Source organism: Heteronotia binoei, chromosome 21 (genome assembly GCF_032191835.1).
Source record: "Heteronotia binoei isolate CCM8104 ecotype False Entrance Well chromosome 21, APGP_CSIRO_Hbin_v1, whole genome shotgun sequence".
NCBI lineage: Eukaryota > Metazoa > Chordata > Lepidosauria > Squamata > Gekkonidae > Heteronotia > Heteronotia binoei.
In genome coordinates, this window is record NC_083243.1 from 52,348,341 (window position 1) to 52,370,607 (window position 22,267).

A 22,267-nucleotide genomic window follows, 5' to 3' on the forward strand; every position below is an offset into this window, starting at 1 on the left:
TGAGCCTGCAGAAGAAACTGTGCCCCTGCCACCGGCACCAGTGCCCCTGCCTCCTACTGGAGAAGATCCAAGCCCCCCTGCCTTGCCCTCTCGGGTGGCTCGTGCGCGTGACCACCTTCGTCAGGACCTCAGGGATCGGAGGAGGGCGGCACGCTCACGAGCAAGACGCTCCCTGAGCCCTGAGTTCTAAAAGGATCCTGGCCCCTCTAGGAGTGAGGATGCTTGAGTCTCAGCAGGATCCTGGCCGCCCTCTGAGTCAGCAATTAGTCCAAATGGGCAACAGACAGCAGAGGGCTATATACCTGTGGGCTTTGGGAGAAGGCTTTGTGGAAGCAACTAGTCACTTACTTGACGTTCTAGCAGCCACTCTGGCTTCTGAACCTCTGACCTGCGATACCTAGGGTGCGGTCACACTTACATTAAATCCATCAGCAACCCATCTTTAAAGCGCCGTTATTTCGTATGTCAGATAATCCGCCGCATCCTGTTTCCCGATCAGACAGATGCTGTTCCTATGGCATGCCGTGTTGATCCCGTCCCCTGCTCGATCACACAATGCCGGCCGGAACTTCTTTCAGATGGCGGCAATCCGCATTAGCGCAGGCGCAGTGCTGGGTGCTAACAGGAGGGTTTGCGTGCTGCAGAGGGTGTGTTTCTGCTGAGCGCATGCGCGTTTGCAGTAGAGGGGTTTCCGGCTATTTAAACCTTTTTTTTTGTTTCCCCCGCTGCTCTATCGATATATCGATATATCGTTGTGTCGAAATGGAATCTGATAGCCTTGTCACATTAGCGTGGTTTCGCTTTGGTGCTTGAGGTGTTTGTGTGTGTGATTTGAGGGGGGGGGAGAGAAGAGGCTTTGTTTGTCTTTACCCCCCCCCCCGCTCCATCCCGATCCGGTCCATAGGATGTCAACTTGAGGGGTTTTTTTGCCGTTGGGGATTCCGCTTGTCTGGGGTTTTTTTTTAGGTGGCGCATTGGGGATGGCGAATCCTCGAGAAAGCGGGGAGGGAGAGAGTTCTGCGTGCGCCCCGTCCTTTCTCGTGGCGGCGGGGGGGGTCACCCACATCTGTGTGAGCGGCAGGACCCGATTCCGGAGAAGGAAGGGGAAGAAAGAAAAGAAAAGATTCAGGACTGACTGCCGGTTGGAGAAGGCAGCGTTCAGCGGAGTGGGGCGGTCGCTGTGGTGGAGTCGGGGGGCCGGATCGGGGCCACCAGGGCTACGGAGCAAGCGGGGGCAGGGGCGACCCCAGATCTCTCTTCAGAACGGACCCCCCCCCGCCTGAGACTGTTTTCATTTGGTTGCCTTTCTTTCCTGTGTGATTATTGGGGGGGGGGGTTGGTTGGTTTGGGGCTCTGTGCCTTGGCTGTCTCGACCTGCCCCGATCTTTCCCTTCTGAATCCTGATCCTTCCCCACACATCTAGGTTCCCGCCCCCCCTCCCGGCTCCTTCCCACTAGATCTCTTCCATGCCGCTCATCTTCCAGGGTCCTTAGTTCTATCCTTTCGCTGGTTTCCTTTTGCTCCATTGCGGCGACTGTGTCGTGACTACCGGCGGTCACGGGAGAGGCAGATCACTGGAGACAGAGCCCGCACTGTGCCCCCCCTCCCGCCTTTCTTCACCTCGGAGGGCAAGTCCTGTTAGCTGCTGCGCTGCTGCGATGGATCCGTTCCTCTCCTTCCCATCCGAGCTCCTTAAAGCCCAATTCTGTCGCCTTACAAATGCAGCAGCGGAGACTAGAGATGTGTTTCTCCGTTTGCACTACTTTTCGGAAAAGATCGCCTCACATATATGCTCACATATCGAGATTTCGATATATCGCTATTACGCAATAAACTAAAATATTAAAAAAAAAAAAGGCAGGGCACGCACGTTTCGGAAGGCCCCCCCCTTATTAAGTTTAGGAATACAGCCGCTAATAAGCAATTTTTTCGAGTTCCTTCCCTCGATGGCGCAGTGATATGCATTTTGTTTGTGGTGGGAAGCTGGAAGCGGGAAGCGCTGCTGCGACTCAGCAACGATTGCCCGTTCAGATGCTCCAGAGCGCTCAGGAAGCGTCTTGTTCCGGATTAAATGCAGTAGCAAATTAATCCGCGAGCAAGGCGCATCAGCGTGGGACGGGCACGGGCTAAGCACGCTTCATAGATGTGGATGTGTGAACGTCAGGGTAAAATCCGACATGCTTGCGGGCTCAACTCATGCCCGTAGCGGGGTTTTTTGGACGTCTGACCGCACCCCTGGACTGTGATTTGGTTTTGGCGCTTTGAACCCTCTTTGCTCACCAGCTACAGACCTTGGACTGCCCCTGGACTTCGCCTGGCCTGGCCCCAGCTCGTGACACACAGTTGTGGAAGCAAGAAAGAATACCAGAGAAATGGGATTGGATTGTAAAAGTTATGATATGGAGTGAAATGGACAAGTTAACAAGAACCTTAAGAGACTTTGATTTAGAAGTATTTAAGATGGAGTGGAAAAAGTTTAGAAGATACGTAAAAAAAGAGTGGAAAATAAAAGGACATTGGACAATTTTTGATAATGATTAAGTACAAGAGGGAGGAGGATATTAATTTTGGTTCTTATTAATTTAGTGGACTCCACTAAACATTTGAATGAAAAAAATGGTGGATACATAAAACAGTAATGCTTCTTTGTGGTGGGTATATATGTGGGGAATATCCATGGCTGAATGGTCTGCTTCCAGGCAGAAGTTCCCAAGTTGTTACTGGCATGAAAGGATCAAGAAGTAAGTGATCTAAAAGAGCTCTGTCTGAGATCCTGGACAACTGCTAGACTAGACAATACAGACTCTGATGGTGTGATTCAGTGTAAGTAGAGTTGCCAGCCTCTGGGTGGCACCTGGAGATCTCCCCCTATTACAGCTGATCTCCAGATGGCTACTTTGGAGGGTGGACTCAATGACATTGTACTCCACTGAAGTCCCTCCCCTCTCCAAATCCCACCCTCTCCAGGCTTCGCCCCCTAAATCTCCAGATATTTCCCAACCCAGAGCAGGCAACCGTAATATAAGGCAGCTTCATGTGTTGTACATTCCCAAGAGTAGTTAAGCCACCTGCAGGAAGAACAACTCACTACCAGGCCAATTTCATACACCCTTGTGACTTAGTATAAGTGCAGGGCTATGTTACCTCCTATGCAGCAGCTGTAGTTGATGCAGCTATATTGGTTTTTGCTGCTACAAAATCACAGAGCTGTGAAACAAAGAGGTGCAGCAGTGAATATCTGCTGCTCAAAAGCAGTGAGTATGTGCTGCTCATGGTCAGTCCTAAATTGCCAAGTGTTTTGTAATATACATTTATTTTTCTTCTAGGGAGCCACTTCAGATTTTTTGCAGCACTCATGTTTTCTATGACTATAGTATTGCTACACTACTGAGGCCATAACAAGTACATTTTCTAGATAGTGTTCAGCAGTTCATGGATACATGTAATTATTAGTGCTGCAAGTTTTGATCAGTAGTTGTTCTTTGTGATCAGTCAATGGAAATTTAATTGCAAAGTAGTCTGCCTGCCTAAGAATAATTGTTGGAGGTGACACCAAACAAACTCTGTGTAGCTTAGGATTCTCAAAGAGTCCCTTCCAACCATTCACAGAGATGTATTATCTTTCTTGTGCAAGGTGTGATAATTAAAATAAAGATAACTTTTCTTTCCGGTCTGTATTCAAAACTGTCTGGGAAAACTGTAAGAGATCTTACACTTCAAGAAAACTGTCCTTCCTTTCTTAGGTCCACAAAGGATGATGATCAGTGCATTAATGCTCAGGCTACACAACGCTGAGGTGCTGTTGATGAATAACACTGCCAGCCAGAGACTGAAGGTCAGCTTGTTCTAGACAAGATTGCCTTCTAATCAGGGTTGCCCCTGAAACAGCAAGTTTCCAGGCGTGGCTAGTACTATTAAGCTTTGGAGGAGCATATCAGGGTTGCCAGGTCTGTGTTGGAAAATACCTGGAGACTTTGGGAGTTGATCCAGGAAAGGGTGGGGTTTGGGGAGGGGAGGAGCCTCAGCATGGTACAATGCCATAGAGTCTGCCCTTCAAAGCAGCCATTTTCTCCAGAAAAGCTGTTCTCTGCCAGCTGGAGATCAGTTGTAAAACTGGCTGATCTCCAGGTCCCATCTGGAGACTGGCAACTCTGAGCATGTCCTCTTGGTCTCCTTTTTTTTTTTTTTTGCCATCAAGTCACAGCTTTTATGGTGACCCTACGGGTTTTTCAAGGCAAGAGATGTTCAGAGTTGGTTTGCATTGCCCTGCCTGTCTTACAGCCCTGGTATTCCTTGGTGGTCTACATTCTAAATACTTATGACCCTGCTTAGCTTCCAAGATCTGACAGGACCAGGCTAACCTGGGCTATGTAGGTCAGGGTCATATATAGTGTCCTTATTAAACTTTGGTTGGTGTGCCAGTTGCAGTGTGTTGTAGTGTGTTGCAGTGACAGACTAGGACCTAGAAGACCTGATTTGAATGCCTACTCTGCCATCGAAACTTGCTGGATGACTTTGGGCCAGTCACACCCACCTAACCTTACATACTTCACAGGGCTGTTTTGAGGAGAACAACATAAACACTGCTTTGTTTCCCCTGAGGAGAAAGGAAGGGTATTAATGAAAGCAATCAATTGATAGTTATCCGTGCCCATGTCATATGCAGACAGGACTACTGTAGTGTGCTCTACATGGGTTTGCCTTTGAAGGTGATTCAGAGGCATCACTTGATACAAAATGCTGCTGCAAGATTGCTGTTGGGCACTAAGTTTGGGGGATGCATATTTCTAGTCCTAAAAACCACCGTACTGCTTGTCTGTTTGCTTCACTGAATAATTTTGAGTGCTAAACTTGGTCACCAGAGACACATCCTTACACTTAAGAATCTTTTCTAGGTCCTTCATGGCTGTCCTTTCCAGTCAGCCTCCTTCTGATTTCTTGGTTGCGGTCTCCCTTTTGGTTGGTGATGAAGCCAAGGAATAGAAAATCTCAAACAATTTCAATTCCTTCTTCATCGACCTTACCGTTGTGTAATTCCCCAGTTGTCATTACTTTTGTCTTCTTGGTGTTCAGCTGTAATCTTGCTTTGGCACTTTCTGCTTTAACCTTCAGCATCAGTAATTTCAAGTGTTCATTATCTTCTGCCAGTGCTTAGTGTCATCTGCACATGTCAAACTGTCAAATGTTCCTTCTACCAGTTTTCAGTCCACCTTCATATAAACTTAATCCAGCTGTACTTATGCTATGTTCTGCTGGGTCACTATAGTGTAATTTTTATTACTATTTTTATAAATATTTCAGTTCCTCTTGGATGAACTCTTTTAGCTTGTGTTGTTATTGTTTGCCCATGTGGGTGGAGAGGTGGGATAGGCAGAGCTTTTAGCGGAGGGTAAATTGAAGGCATTTCATTAGGCTGGGGGTGAATTGTGGTGTTGTTACAAGAAGTTTTTGGTTATGTATTATAAATGGCCTTGAGCCATGGGGAAGGGTAGGGTAGAGATGTTATAGCAAAACAAAACTCTGGAATAAATGTGTTCAAATGTTTTTGAATATGTACCCTTTAAAATAGATCAGCTAATCAACTCATTCTTAACTGCAACCTCTTCATATATGTGGAGGGAGTGTTAACATGGGGAAGTGTTCAGCCATGTGATCCAACTGGTTTTCTCAAGCAGCACGGTCCCAGAAAGACTAAGCCACACATAATGTTAAGGCTTTATAGTGCCATTCAAAGCAGAGTTACACCCTTCTAAGCCCATTGACTTCAATGGATAGAAAGATGTAACTCCACAAAGGGCTGCACTTGTATCCAATAAACTGTGAACAGCACAAAGCTTGCAGAAAGGGATCTTTCCACCTCCTTTCTTCTACTGAAGCTCGTTGAGCCCCTCCCCAAAATTCTGTACGGATGGGGGGGCGTGTTTCCAAGGACCACTATCAGAAGAGCTTGCAAAGAGCTCCTGTGGAAGGAGAGAATTACCAAAAATCACACACACATACACGCACCTCCTCCACCATTGGAAGGGCATTTCTGTCAATGACAAAGTAATTTCAGGATACAATTACCAGGGTCATTAAAACACATTCTACATAGTACTTCAGTTTCGTTGCTGCTATAACTAAGGCCTGGTTTAAACATGCTTATGTACCTGCCCAGCGTCTCATTTAAATTTGCTATTCATTTAAATTAGCTACCCATGCTATCGCCATTCTAACATACCAAAAGGACACCTGCTCAGACTACAGAAGAAGAAGATGATGATGATATTGGATTTATATCCCGCCCTCCACTCCAAAGAGTCTCAGAGCGGCTCACAATCTCCTTTACCTTCCTCCCCCACAACAGACACCCTGTGAGGTGGGTGGGGCTGGAGAGGGCTCTCACAGCAGCTGCCCTTTCAAGGACAACCTCTGCCAGAGCTATGGCTGACCCAAGGCCATTCCAGCAGGTGCAAGTGGAGGAGTGGGGAATCAAACCCGGTTCTCCCAGATAAGAGTCCGCACACTTAACCACTACACCAAACGGCTCTAGTGTGCATATGAGCCATGCACAGCTGCTTTGTGCAGGCAGTATCCCAGTTCAGCTGAGATGTTGGGCACATGGCAAGTCACAAGTGACAAGTTATTTTGCCTCAACAATATCACAGTTTAATCTGGCCCTACAGTTTAGCTGTCAGTGCCAGAGATTCCTCCAGTTGACATGGAGGCTATTAGCCATACCTTTAGCTTCCACCAGAAATGGGCTGTGCTAGTAGAAGATTAGATTTATTAGAAGAAGGGTAAATCATATAGAAAGCAGCACCTCACATGGTAGTGGTGGTGGTGCTGGTAAAAAGGACACAGAATATGGAGATTGTTCCAAGCACTTTCTATGGGAATAATGGATATGGGAGCACTATCTGATCATGGAAGAGGGTGAGTCTAAACAAAGAGGGTATAATTATATTGCTTGTTTAGGTTAGTTATTGAGTTTTACAAAATTGGTAGATGAGGTAGATGTATCTTGCTTGCAGGGAGAGCAAAATAATCTCTTTTATAGAACCTCTGTGTACTAAAACCAGACTAAAACTAACTGATGGGGAATTTTCCCTACAGGCCTCCCAAATTTAAACAAGGTTTAGCTGTGCTTTGACTCTTTTGCCTAGTGCAGTGATAGGGCCATCAACAAGTGTGGAACAATTATTTTCAGAATGCCTTTCCCCTACCTTGGTTTTGCCCTTGGTTATCTAGATCCTTCTGCTCTTTCCTAGACGAGTTGACCTACTGCCCCAAAGGTGTCACTTCCAATGTCTTCCGCTTCAACGTGTCTTCAGCAGAAAAGAACAGCACCAACCTCTTCCGGGCTGAATTTCGTGTCTTGCGAGTGCCAAACCCCAGTTCCAAACGCACAGAACAACGCATTGAGCTCTTCCAGGTGAGCAGATCTCCCAGTCTTCAGACCATACTGTGATCTGTGGCATTGCTTTTTATGTATTTGTGGAGACATGCCAAAAGCTTAAGCCTTGATGTGGTGGCACAAGACCAGCTGGCTATAAATGGAGCTGGCACATGTGAAATTTTTGAGCAGCTACAATGTGCCCAGCTGTTGCATGGATCTATCCTCAAGTGGTACTTATGCCAACATTCTTTGTTGCATTTTGCCACAGCTGTGTCTTGCCTGATCCTATGTTGCTCTTTTACATGCTTCTTCTACATACTCATTTTCTCCTATCAGGATTAATTCATTAAAATATTTGTCTCCATATTTTTACTGGAGAACCAGACTGGGCTTTACATACCAGATTTTAAAACATGTCAAAATTAAAATACTACACAGACAATATGAAACAGAACGGAACCAGCCCCAGAACTCCCAGAATAATATACAACAAGCCACTTGACCAAATTGGGGCGTCAACAATTAAGCTCTTTCAAAGTCTCAATTATACAGTTCTGCTTTGCATAACTTCCTTGGCAGCTATAGATTAGGAATCTTCCTCCCTTGCTCTGCCTGGGAGGAAGACCCCATCGATACAGCATCATGTGCATTTGCATCTGTGCATTAATATGGTCTACTAAGGTGTCTGGCAGCCTGAAATTATTTTAAGAATAAAGGCAGGATTTCTTGAGTTGGGATTGTAAAATAGCCTGGTGTTGTTGAAGGCTGCAAATGATCTCCTTGAGAAAGACCTCAGCAGGTGAAATTAACAAGGTACATTGATTAGGGATGTTTATGCAAATCAGCTCAGGGCCGGATTAACAATTAGGCCAAGTAGGCAGTGGCCTATGGGCTTCCACACCTTTAGGGGCCCAGGGCTGGCTCCCCCCGCCGCTTGCTGCCCTCCCAGCCTGCACTCATAGCCAGCAACTGAGCCACTCTTTGCCCGACTTGTCTGGTGCAGCTGCTGCTGGCATTGTCGCCCAGTTTGCCTCTCTTCCTCTCCCCTGCAGCTTTGTCAAAGGGGCTTTTGAGAAGGAACCTGCAGGCTGCAATGGGGGTCACAGGCAGTGGGGCAGGCACTCTGACTCTAAGATAATTTGTGAGGGGCCCCCGAAATTTTGACTGCCTAGGGGCCTCCACAGGGTTTAATCCGCCACTGAATCAGCTTGGAGATTTTTTAAAAAAAAATAGGGAATGCAAGGAAGAAGTGGCAGGAAAATGGCAAATAAGATGGATATCAATGACTCATTATTTACTATACTTAGTAATACATAAATCCCAAAACAAAGCAGGACAAACCGGAAATGGGGCAACCATGAAGGACATCCATGAGATGATGTGCAGCCTACCCTGATATAAGTGACAGAAGGGGCATCAATGAGCTGGAGGTGGGGGAGACATATCCCTTCATTATGACCTGGAAATGGATTCATTCTAGAATTTCATATGTCATGCTTGGATTCCTGTTGTCCTCAGGAGGTCTCTTTTAGTGCACAGAAAACCAATTTCTGAAGAAAGCAGCTCTTTTGAAAGCTAGCCCTTTTCTCTGTAGAAGTCTTTGGTATCATCTCATGACAATTTTCCTTTTCCCCAGGAGGAGGTAGTGGATCCCTTGTGCTTGAAGAGGCAAACTGATGAGAGTATTTTCTAAGCCAAGAAAAGCAATGTAATTTGGGAAGAATCCATAGCTCTGCAGGAGCACATACTTTGATTGCAGATTACCCCAGTTTCAATTCCTGACATTTCCAGTTAACAACAACTTGGGTAGTAGGCTGGGAAAAACATTTGCCTCAGACATGGGGAGCTCTTGCAAGTTTTAAGCGGACCGTACTGTATAAGGTGGACCCATGGTTTTAATTTAAGGTCCACACCACACATGACTGACACTCCATGAACATATGAAGCTGCCTTATACTGAATCAGACCCTCAGTCGATCAAAGTTGGTATTGTCTACTCAGACTGGCAGCAGCTCTCCAGGGTCTCAAGCTAAGGTTTTTCATGCTTATTTGCCTGGACCTTTTTTAGTGCCAGGGATTGATGCTCTACCACTGAGCCACCATCCCTCCCTAATAACAGATGTGTTATTTGATCAAACAAAGCAGCCAGGGGAGTGGCATAGGATTTGGATAAGAGCTGTGGTGCTGGGGAGGAAGGGTTAACTGCCCCTCCTTTTATCATTCCTCTGCCTGAAATGGCCTGCCCCAGATGGCTTTAAAATCCTAACAGGGAAAAATCCCAGGTGCTCTGTTGTGCTGTCTTTTATTTCCCTCCTAGGACATAAAGCAGCTGTGGGATAGATTTTTGGTTGATGAAATGACCTAGCTCTATGGCCCTGATACCTACTGCTTCTCACACAACAAGGTCAAATAATGTGTCAGGAGTTCTAGTTGTGTGTTCTTTGGCTCTCAGGAGAAGCTAGTTCCATATTTATTTATTATTTTATTTTATTGGATTTATATCCCGCCCTCCCTGCCGAAGTAGGCTCAGGGCGGCTCACAACAGTAAAAGCATTTACAGGTTAAACATTAACTCATAAGTTATATGCTTATAACTGAATCACTCCTTTATTTCCAGTAGAGCTATTGCTTTCCTTGACTCTCCATGTATTGTAGGCACATATTGATTACCTTTTGGTCTGCTTATTAATGAGAATTGAATGTGCCTCTAACTTCCTGACTAGCTCAATCTTGGAAGCTGAGTAGGTTTGACCTTGTTTAGTATTTGGATTGGAAACCAAGGAAGTCCAGGGTTACTATGCTGAGACAGGCAATGGCAAAACACCTCTGAATTTCTCTTGCCCTAAAAACCCTACTGGATCACCATAAGTTATCCATGACTTGATGGCACTTTCCACCACCATAATTTCTAGAAGGAAAGGAGGGATAAAGTGCATTATAAATAAATGCCAGTGAGAACTGTGTGCATTGTAGTTCAAGCAGAGAGATGTGTATCTTTATCTGCACTGGTGATGTATATGAGCGGTTGCTTCAGTCTGCATATCCCTGGTAACCTGACAACACAAACTAGTCTAGGAAGACACTGTTTGCTGGCCTTGATGAGTTGAACCATGTCCTGTGTTTCTCCTCCTGACACAGATTCTGAAGCCTGATGAACACATCGCAAAGCAGCGTTACCTTAGCGGCCGGAATGTGATGACCCGGGGCTCCCCCGAGTGGCTGTCTTTTGATGTCACAGAGACCGTGCGTGAATGGCTTCTGTATAGAGGTAGGCAGAACCGGAGGCAGCCATAGTGACCCTCTGTAACTTGATCAGAGGGAAGCATAGGGTGTGTTTACACAAGTGTGTATTCTGTCGACTTCTCATCCCTTGGTTACTCAATGCAAATTGTTTATTCACAACTGAACATGTAACTTGACTCATTTTTTTCTTTTGATTTTTATTATAATACTACGAATAAGGCCTGTTGTAGAGAAAAATACAACGGGCTCTAGAAAGAGGCTCTGGGTGAGTGCCCTCCCACCCTTGGTGTCTTCCCACCCACCCAAGTGAAAGCATTCATTCCCCACCCCACATCAAAGGGAGCTGATCTCTGCCATCTGGAGAGCAGTGGTAATTCTGAGTGATCTCCAGCCTTCACCTGGAGTTTGACAACAGTGGTTCCTCAGGAGGAAATGACTGGTTTGGAAAGTGCAAGTGTATGGTATTGTACCTGTCTGAGGTCCCACCCCCTTCTCAAACCCCACCCTCTCCAGGATCCACCCCTTAAATCTCCAGGAATGTCCTAACCTGGGGTTAGCAACCCTATCTCCTTCCATTTTCCTACCCCTCTGACTTTAGCTTTCCATCACCTCCCTCCTCCCTGCAGCCTCTACATAGGAAAAGGACAGTCTTTCTCTACAGTGGGGGAGGAACCAAAGCAGCTTACATCATTCTTCTCTCCCCACTTTGATTTGCACAACAACCCTGTGGGTAGGTTAGGTTAGTAGTGGGTAAGTTAGGCTTAAAGTCTGTGACTGGTCTGAAATCACCCAATCAGCTTACACAGCAAGAGCCTGGGTCTGGCAGACCCTGCTCTGAAGCCCTAACTCCTATGCCCTCCTCAAAGTCCATGACAAAATCTCCAGGAATTTTCTTCCAATCTGGCAGCCCAAGTCAGGACTGACCACAATGAGTTCTCCCTCAGAAGCCTTTAATGATAGCTTTCAGACTAACACGCTCTCTCTGATAATGTTGTTAGTCTCAAGCACAGGACTTCAATTTCTCTCTGCCTCTCACTTTCTATCTATCTCTCTGTATCTGGTCTGCTGAGACAGGGCACCATTTTCCCCCCTGGTTCTGGCCGTTTCCCTTCCAGAGAAGGATAGGAAGGAGTCCTCAGCCAAAAAAGGGAAAGCTTTCTCTGACTCTTTCTCTCCTCCCCCTTCCCTCAGTCAATTGAGGGAAGGCTTTGTTTCTCTCTTCTGCGAAGCAGTGCGACAGGTGGCTCAGCCAATGGGAGGGTAGGGAGAGCCAGAAACTGCCAGAACCAAGGTTGGTTGCCATTTTCTGACCTGAATAGTTACTCAGGTGGGAGAGAGGAGCAGACTCAATCAATGGTACGCAAGTACTCTTACTTGATGGTTTAATGGGCCAAAGGTTAATGCAGCACAGTCCCAACCAATCAGTGTGCTCCATTTTGCCACCATGAAAGCATTTTTATTATATAAAGAATAATTTATAGTATATAAAAGCTGTATTACACACTCAGCAATAAAATCAATACCCAGTAATTAATTGCTTCATTTAGTTTCTTCAGTCATTTCCAGTTCTGTTCATTAACAGTCATTTCAACAATCCATGTTACTCATCTGTTAGAAATTAAAGCTTATTAACAGTACTTCAATTGTTTTATTAACACATACTTATTGAATACTAATGAAGAGATAGTTAATGTTAGTTGCTTGATAAAGTATAATAAAACACTAAATTAATTAGGCAGAAAAACAATTTTTCTGAACACAAAAATCCATTATCAAATGACTTTTTCTGGCCACTTTCTTCCTTTTGTTAAATACCAAGTGCAACTTGAAGAACAAATAGGTTTCATAAGCACTTAATATTGATCGGTTCTCTAAACAAACATAAATAAATTATAGATGAGACCTTGAGTATTGAATTCTGTAGGAGCTTCACAGCAATTAATCACTAAGGTACTTCAATTCATTTTGCAGTCATTTCAAATAACACTGCTGTTCAAATAGTTCATTGATCACAAATTATGTACTGTGGTTCTGTAGTGGAGCATCTGCTTTACATGTTGTAGGTTTTTAGTGCAGTCTCCAGCAACTCCATGTTTGTTTGGTTTTTTTAAGGACGAGGTAGTAGGTGATGTGGAAGATCTGAGATGCTGAAGAGCCACTGACAGTTCAATATTACAGACCCTGATAGGCCAGTGGATGATCTGACTTGTCATAAGGCAGTTCCATGTGTTCACTCTCCAAACAGGAGACCATGAGCTAGTTCTCATTTTTATTGAGACACTTCTTAATTTCTCTTTGACTCCAAAACAAGGCAAGGCAGGGAACTCACCACTACTACACTGGCCAAGGCATACCCATATAATTTCTTTGGCTGCTCTCACTGACCCCTGTAACTGCCGCTTCTAGGAACAGAGCTCTGCTGCTGCTGATTTTCTGATGGCAGGCAAAGTCCAGGGGAAGTTGAAAGAGACAGCCAGCCTCCCTTCACTGGCTGCTGTTGCCCTAATTGTAAGCAAGGTAGTTGGCATGAGATTGCCAGCAAGGCTGTCCTGTTGCTGACAGTTGCTACCACAATCCCCACTGGCTATCCTAAGCTGGGCCAGACCTCCCACCACCCTCCTCCCTATTGCTCAGTGCTGCAGATGCTTTCACATTTCAAATTTTGCATGCACCGTGCATGTGAATCCAAGTCTTGGCCTATCTCTGATCCATAGTGATGTTAGGAACTCCTGGGGCAATGGTAGGGAGGAAGAAGAGACCCAGACTGGCTTTTTAAGGCAGGAAGTGTCACCTATCTATCATGATCTGCCATTGTCAGTTATTGTAAGTCGATGGCCAGCAACCAGGGTGGTTAGGGGGCTAAATCTCACTGACATCAGAATAGTGGGCCAGGAACCTCCATCATCTATTCTGTTTTCTATTCTGTCTTCTTTTCCCACCCGACCCCACCCCTACAACATGTGTAGCAGAGATCAGCAAAGTTTTAGTATTAAAGGGCCAAATTGCACCAAAACCAGTCAACAAAAAGCTAGTAAAGAATGCACTTTTGCATAACCCAAAATGTACAATTTAATAGTCCATTTAGTTTCTGCAGCCCAGAAACTAAATGGACTATTCTGCAGCCCAGAAACTAAATGTGGCAAGCCTTTTGCTAGAGAGTGACACACACCAGGTCTCACAATAAGTAAGTCAATATATACAGGAGCACACCCCACAGTTGTATTAATACACTGGCATAAATGTGCCCATGGTTTGCACTTGGATTATTAGCAGCTGTTCTTCTCTGTCATTCCTCTTTCTGTCAACTACCTCTAAAAAGCCCTGCAGACTCACAAAAATCTTTGCCTGCCATTCCCTTCACATACTGGCTATTCTAGCCAACTGCCCTACCCTCTCTAATATACCTCAATTTAAAGATTTTATTTTCTTTTAACAAGAACCATACTTGGTTTCACACTGAGGCACGTTTTGGCTCTAGTCGCCTCCTTTTCCTTGGAGTACTGCTGAGAAAAGCTGCATGCAAGAGATTTGACTTTGCTCCTGTGTGACACAAACAGCTGTTGAGGGCAGCTTAGGGCAAGAACACTGATTCCTTTCACAGTTGCTGAGTCACAGGTACAGTAGAATCTGGGTGTCAGTCAAAGCTGGAATGCAAACAAGAGAGTCTAGGAGAAACTGCCTGAATGCAGCATCTTAGGTCAAGGAGGCTTCACTTGGGCTTTGAGTGGTTAGAGCTCAGTGCTGAATTGTTGGTTGGAGCCGAGTGTTACCCCACCTGATGTAACACACATAATCAGGGTCAGTGCCTTCCCAGCAGTGCCTTCTGGTTTCTGCAGTGTGGCTTTTTGTCGCTGACAAGTAACAGTGGAAAATGCTCATGATGACAGGATTCAGATTATTGCACTCAGCAGCTGCAGCCAGCTGGGAAGTTCAGACAGGTGCTGAGATCCAGGGGCTGTTTCTGTACCCTCCAGAAGCTCAGATGAGACTTCTGGCGGCAGCTATTTTTCTCAAACTTTGGTTATAGTCTGCCTTTCTGAGAGCAAGGTGGGTTACAAGATGAACATATGCTCCACACAGCATAGAAGGATAGCATCAAGACAGCCAATGAACAATGCAATAGGACTGGTATTACAAAATTAGGAAACAATGCAAACAGTAAACTATCTAAACTAAAGTCTATTCTAGAAACAGTGCAGAAGGTGGATTGCAAGACAATGCAGCAAATATAGGGGATATCTGTTATCAATGGCATGGATTACAATTTTATTTCATTACAATGGTGCCCTCTGTTTAGGATTGGATTATTAGTGGATATATTTTCAGGGGTCAGAGCCCACTTTTACAGCCACAGTTCTAACTGGATTTGCATTTAGCAGACACATGCAACACTAACTGCTTTTTGGGGGTGCATCTTAGCCATTTGGGGGCTCTAGGCCATCATCTTTTGCCCAAATAAAGGAACTCTGAGCTTTCAATTGTATATCACCCAGGCTACATTTCAGAATTATTAGCTGAGTGTCATTCACTTCACCAAAGCAAAGGCTATTCAGTAGATTCATAGAATCATATAGTTGGAAGGGGCCATAGATGCCATCTAGTCCAACCCCCTACTCAGTGAGGGAGTACTCAACACCTCCCTAGATAGCTGATTCCACTGTTAAACAATTCTTACTGTAAAAAAGTTTTTCCTAATATCCAGCCGGTCCCTTCCTGCCTCAACATAGACCCATTATTGTGATTCCTCTCCTCTGCTGCTGGCAGGAACAGCTCCTTGCCCTCCTCCACGTGACAATCCTTCAGATGCTTAAAGAGAGCAATAATGTCCTCCCTCTCAACCTCCTCTTTTCCAGACTGAACATTCCCTTTCCTCATAGGGCTTGGTCCCCTCTCCACCCATTCCATTCTGTCCATATCCTTTTTGAAGTGAGACCTCCAGAACTGTACACAGTATTCCAGGGGCAGCCTGACCATTGTGGTGTACACTGAGACTAAGACATCTTGAGATTTGGATGTTATGGCTACGTTGATATACCCTAAGACTGCATTAGTCTTTTGCTGCTGCATCACACTGACTGCTCATATTTAGGTCACAGTCCACCACCCATCTCCCAAGATCTTGTTCACACACACTGCTATCCAGAAGCGTATTCCCCATTCAGTATGTGTGCTTCTTATTTTTGTAGAACTCTGCACTTTTATTTTTTTTTATTTTGTTTGATTTGTATCCCGCCCTCCCCACTGAAGCAGGCTCAGGGCAGCTCACAGCATAAAAACACTAAAAACAGTTAAAGCAATACACATTGTAAATCATACAGTATATGTATTATTCATTTTACAATTAAAACAATCAAAGTTCATTAGGTGCTAGATCTTGATGTTATAACATATTTAAGTTTTTCAGTTTTTCAATGGCGATGGTACTCCTTTTACAATGTAAACTCTATGTTAATTAAAAGCCAGCTGGAAGAGAGTGGTTTTGAAGGCCTTGCAGAACTGAGCAAGGTTCTGCAAGGCCCGCACTTCCTCTGGTAGTTGGTTCCACCAGTGGGGGGCTGCAATCGAGAAGGCCCTTTCTCTGGTGACTTTCAGTTTAGCCTCTTTTGGCCCAGGGATTACCAGTAGATTTTGTGAACCAGATCGAAGTACCCTCTGGGAGATATATGGGGAGAGATGGTCCCTAAGGTAGACAGGTCCTTGGCCATATAGGACTTTAAAGGTAATAACCAGCACCTTGTAACGAATCTGGTATACTATTGGCAGCCAGTGCAGTTCCCGCAGCCCTGGCTGTGTGTGCTCCCACCTAGGGAGCCCCAATAGCAGCCTGGCCGCTGTGTTCTGCACTAGCTGTAGCTTCTGGGTTCGGCACAGGGGCAATCCAATGTAGAGGGTATTACAGTAGTCCAACCTCAAGGTGATCATTGCATGGATCACTGTTGCCAGATCTTGTTGAACTGCATCTTGTTCATATTCACCCACTTTCCCAGGGTTTTCAGATCTCCTTGAATTTGCCTATATCTTCTGGGGTGTTTGCTACTCCTTCCAGTTTGGTGTCTTCTGCAAATTTAATTAGTAGTACCTCATCCAGATAATTTATAAAAATATTGAAAAGTATCGGTCTCGGAACCAAGCCCTGTGGCGGCCCACTGGATACCACCTTCCAATAAGACAAAATATCACTGACCACTACTCTTTGGGTGTGGTTCTTCAACCAGTTTCCCTATCTATTCTAGAATCCAGGGGTGTCAAACATATGGGCCAGGGGTTAAATCAGGCCCCCAGAGGGCTCCTATCAGACCCCCAAGCACCTGGCTGTCATCTGCTTCCTTCTCCCTCTCTATTGCTTCCTTCCTTTGCTTTGCCAGGCTTGCTCAATTGCACAAGAAAGTATAGTGGTAGGAATAGACAAAAACTAAAGGGAAGGAGACTGAGATATGGGAATGCTCGCTCTCCTTCCAACCTATGTCCCATCCCGATGGTAGCAAGTAGTGGGACCAAGAGAAATTACCCACCTCCATCCCTGGTGTTGTGCAATGCCAGGTCCATTAATAATAAGACTGCAGTCCTATGAGACTTCCTGCAGGAGCAAGCAATGGACCTGGTTTGCGTGACCGAGACCTGGGTGCGAGATGGAGAGACAGTAGTTCTCTCTCAAATGGCTTCACCTGGGTATCAGTCCTTCATCAGTCACGGACTAGTGGGTGGGGGAGAGGGGTGACACTACTTATACGGGAGGCTTACTCCTTCGAGGCGCTCCCATCCCCAATGATTACTGGCATAGAGTGTGCCGGCCTGGTATGGGATGTGGGGGAGAGGTTGGCTATCTGGCTAGTGTACCATCTGCCTACTGCATCAGCCAGTGCCTTACCACCTCTGATGGAGGCTGTAGCAGGCTGGGCATTGGAGTACCCACAGCTTTTAGTCCTGGGTGACTTCAGTGTCCATGCCGATGACACAAACCCCTTACAGACAACGGACCTGGTGTCATCCATGGTGACACTGAGACTCTCCCAATATGTAACAACTACTACCCATCAGGCCGGGCACATGCTGGGTTTGATCTTTGCGGCAGGAATTATGGTGGACCAGATTACTGCTGAGGCAGTGCCGTGGTTGGACCAATATGCCCTGAAGGCCCATATGGCTGTGCCGCCACAACCCTGTTTAGGCAGTGAGCATATTTTGGCTCGCCCGCAAAGCCAGATGGACCTTGTGCGGCTTCAAATGGTTCTGTGGGATCCTTGGCCCCCTGGTGACTCGCTGAATGAACTAGCGGAGATGCGGCATCAACAGTGCTCCACAGGCATCAGCGAGATCGCCCTCTTCATTGCCGTTCACGTCTTGCACCATGGTATACCCTGGAGTTGCGACTGATGAAACGGCAACTAAGACGGCTAGAGAGGTGATGGCAGCGCACCCGCGACGAAGCAACAAGGACATCTTATAGGCTGTTTATGAAGTCCTATGAGATGGCAGTTAAGGCTGCAAAGAGGGTTTACTTTGCAACCCAGATTGCATCTGCGAATTCTCGCCCGGCCCAATTATTTAGAACAATTTGGATGCTTACAAACTTGCCAAAGAGAAGACCAAACAATAAGGAATTGGAAATCGACTGTGAGGCTTTTGCAGATTTTTTCACAGACAAGGTCCTGCTGCTCCGCCATGATCTCCCCGCCAATCTTGACACAGTGAGTGAACTCAAGGCCCCAAATGCATCTTCTGGTTTGATCTTGGATCATTTCGCTCCACTCAGCTTGGAAGAAGTCGACAAGGTCCTTTGTACTGTACGTCCCACTACCTGCGATCTGGACCCGTGTCCGTCCTGGTTGATACGTGCTTGCCGGACGGAATTGCGAGCCCTGTTGCAGGTGATTATCAACAGGTCCCTGATTGAAGGAACCATTCCCATGTCCCTTAAGGAGGCAGTGGTATGCCCTCCCCTCAAAAAAGCATCTTCGGACCCGGCCGTATTGGCAAACTACCGGCCGGTGTCAAACTTGCTCTTTCTGGATAAAGTCATTGAGAGGGCAGTGGCAGTACAGTTACAGGGATTCTTGGATGACGCTTCTGTCTTAGACCCATTTCAGTCCAGCTTCTGGCCAGGCCATGGGATGGAGACGGTACTGGTCACCCTCATGGATGATCTCTTGAGACATCTGGATCGGGGCGGCTCAGCAGTGCTGTTGTTGTTAGATTTGTCAGCTGCATTTGACACAGTCAACCACCAGCTTCTGTCTTGCCGATGTGGAGATTCAGGGGTCTGCCCTTCAATGGCTTACCTCCTTTCTCCAAGACTGGGGACAAAGGGTGGCTATAAGGGAGCAGTTGTCCCAGAGGCATCCTCTTGTATGTGGGGTCCCTCAGGGGGCAGTCCTCTCCCCGATGTTGTTTAACATCTACATGCGCCCCCTTGCCCAGATTGTCCGGAGATACAGGCTGGGTTGTCACCAGTATGCGGATGACACCTAGCTCTATCTATTGTTGGGGGGGGCCATTCAGGGGGCCAACAGCTGCCCCCTGGAAGATCTGGACCTGGCATTGCAAGTCGTAGGGAAATGGCTCTGGCAGAGTCGACTGAAATTGAACCCAGCGAGGACAGAGGTCCTGTGCCTGAGTCGCAGTGGCCTGGGTAGGGAAATCCCCTTGCCGGCCTTTGATGGGATGCTATTAGCGCCAGTGTTGAAGGTCAAGAGCTTGGGGGTGCTCCTGGAGCCTTCGCTGACAATGGAGGCCCAGGTAGCAGCCACTGCCAAATCTGCATTCTACTATCTTAGGCGGATAAGGCAGTTGGTTCCATACCTGGAGTGTGACGACTTGGCAACAGTGATCCATGCAATGGTCACCTCGAGAATAGACTACTGTAATGCCTTCTACATGGGGCTGCCCTTGACACAACTTCAGAGGCTGCAACTGGTGTAAAACACAGCAGCCAGATTGTTAATGGAGTTTTCGGTACGGGAGCACATTCAACCTGTGCTGAAAGCATTAGATTGGTTGCCTGTGGCATTCCGGATTCGCTTCAAGGTGCTGGTTATAACCTTTAAAGCCCTATATGGCCTGGGACCTGTCTACCTTTGGGACTGCCTTTCCCCATACGTACCCCAGAGAGCTCTACATTCAGGGTCTCAAAATCTCCTTAAGATGCCTGGACCGAAAGAAGTTTGATTGACCAGCTCTAGAGCCAGAGCGTTCTCAGTAACAGCCCCCACTTTGTGGAATGCCCTACCTGAAAACATCAGGGCCCTGCGGGACCTACTACAGTCCCCTCCACCTTCACCTCATCTACTAGCTCTTGTTTGTTGGCTAATATTAAGTCAAATATGGCTGAGCCTCTTGTAGCTTCCTTCACCATTTGTAAAAGGAAGTTCTCAGCCCAGCAGATCAGGAAGTTGTGTGACTCTGGATGTTTAGTAGAGCTTGTTTCCCAGCACACATCAGGGAAGTTGAAGTTGCCCATAACTACAAGGTCATGCTGCCTGAATACATTGCTAAAAAAAAAATAGCCTCCACCTCCTAACCCTGGTCAGGCAATCTGTAGCACACTCCAACTACAATACTGTTTGTCCTTCCTTCCCTTACCCTCATCCAAATACTTTCCACTGGGCTGTCACCCACCTCCTCCATGAGACTCCCGTGTCTGTTAGCCGCCCTGAGCCCGCCTAGCGGGGAGGGCGGGATATAAAAATAAAATATTATTATTATTATTATTATTATTATTATTATTATTATTATTATTATTATTATTATTATTATTATTATTATTATTATTTCCTTACATGCAAGCCCTCTCTTCATATACAGTGCCACTCCACCTCTTCTTCAACCCTTTCTGGTTTTCTTGAACCATTCATTTCCATTCACTACTACATTCCAGTCATAGAAATCATCCCACTGAGTCTCTGTAATGCTTACTAAATCATATCCCTCTGTCTGCATTAAAAGGCCAAGCTGTTTCTTCTAATTGCCCAAATGGAGCCCCTATGGCTCCATTTGGCCTGGCCTTCCCGGGTGGGCCTCTACTGTTTGCTGTCTTTCACTGAAATCTATGTTGTCTTCTCCTTGTGGTGTCAGTTTAAAGCCCTCCTGATGAATATCCCCAAATTTCTGCCAAACATATTCTTCCTGACTCTGACAGGTGAAGTCCATTGTGTGCTAGTAACCCATCTTCCAGAAAACCAAGCCTATTGTCCCAGAATCCAGATTTCTCCTGCCAGCACCACCAATACAGCCAGTGGTTCACCTCTATTGTTTTCTGTTCCCATTCCACTCCTCTTCCTCTGGCAGGAAGAAGAGAATACCACATGTGCCCCATTCCCTTTTAGCTGCCTCCTGAGAACTTCATAGTCAGCCTTAATGTATGTGATGGTGTTCACAACCATGTTGTTCATTCCCACATGGACGATCACAAATGGGTGATGATCTGTAGCTTTGATCAGTTTCGGCACCTGGTCTGCATAGCTTTGATATTTGCTTCTGGCAAAGTAGTTCCAAGGAGGTTATAACCCAATATTAAGACTTTCCTTTACTAATGGAGAACAGGAAGTTTTCCAGCTCGAGTTTAGGAGATCAGGAGAAGCAGAGGATACTCCTTATAGAAGGAATCCTTGTTAAAGATGGATGTGAGGTATTAGAGAGGGCATAGATAACTGCATCAGCAAGGGGATCGGATCAATGAAAGAAGAGGACTAGATGGGAATATGGAAAACAAGGAAGCATGTTAGCAAATAAGTTTAATACGACCAAGTACGTTAATGTCTGACTCATTTCCCCACTTTCCCTCCAGCTGCATGCATTGGGGGTAGGCTTGCAAAAGAGAGGGACCAGCCTATTCATGTGACTTGTCCTGGACCCTTCAGATATACTAAGTGGGAGCAAAGCCAGAGAGTTGCAAGCAAGCCCAGCACTTACCTACATACTGCAACCCCATTCCCCCTCACTTGCAGTTCAGGGCCTCTGCTGGGGCGATGGCATACAGACCTCTGGTGGCCACCTTCTCAGCATAGAGCTCAATGCTTTCTTCATCTAGCATTGTCAACTTGTGCATTATGGGTTGGTCACCCTACTGCTATTAAAGCCCTAGCCGTGAATTTTCAAATTCTGTACCTTCATTGCCCAAATTATGGAAACTGGGTAAGTTTCTGTTGTAACATGGAATATGGATTCTGGCTGAAGACTTTGGGTTCCAGGATTCTGGGTTTGGCAGTGCAAGCATAACAATACAATCCTAAGGATATTTCCCTGGGAGTAAGCCCCATTTAGTAGGGTTATGATTAGACATGCTTTGGAATTGCTCTCTAAATGTCTGAAGAGTATTCTTGCTTATTAAAAAAGAGAAGGGTAGTAAAACATTTGGCCAAAGTCCTATAGTCTGAAACTTCATGGTTACTCAGTTTTACTGGGATTATTCCCTAGTTAGTGACACATAGTTGGATAATTAAACTTTCAGTGCCAGAGTCTTCCAGATATTAACATAATCCAAGGAAACTTTACTCTGCTTAAAAAAAAAGCCCACAGTGGAACCAGAGGTTGTATCAAACCTAGGGCGGAATCACAAAGCACAATAAAAGACAGATCTGTGTCAAGTTTCCCCTATTCCCCACTGCAATGTCTGTTTCAACTTGGCATGTATTCTGATGTCATTAAGCT

General features: G+C 45.9%; 1 protein-coding gene across 1 annotated transcript in view; it reads left to right on the top strand.

Annotated features, from left to right (window-relative positions):
• Positions 1–22,267, top strand: part of TGFB3 (transforming growth factor beta 3) — a 44,784-nt gene that overhangs the window by 11,275 nt on the left and 11,242 nt on the right. The window contains exons 2-3 of the mRNA XM_060262218.1: positions 7,251–7,414; positions 10,517–10,646. Of these exons, the coding sequence (XP_060118201.1) occupies positions 7,251–7,414; positions 10,517–10,646 (294 nt within the window). The remainder of the gene's footprint in view (positions 1–7,250; positions 7,415–10,516; positions 10,647–22,267) is intronic.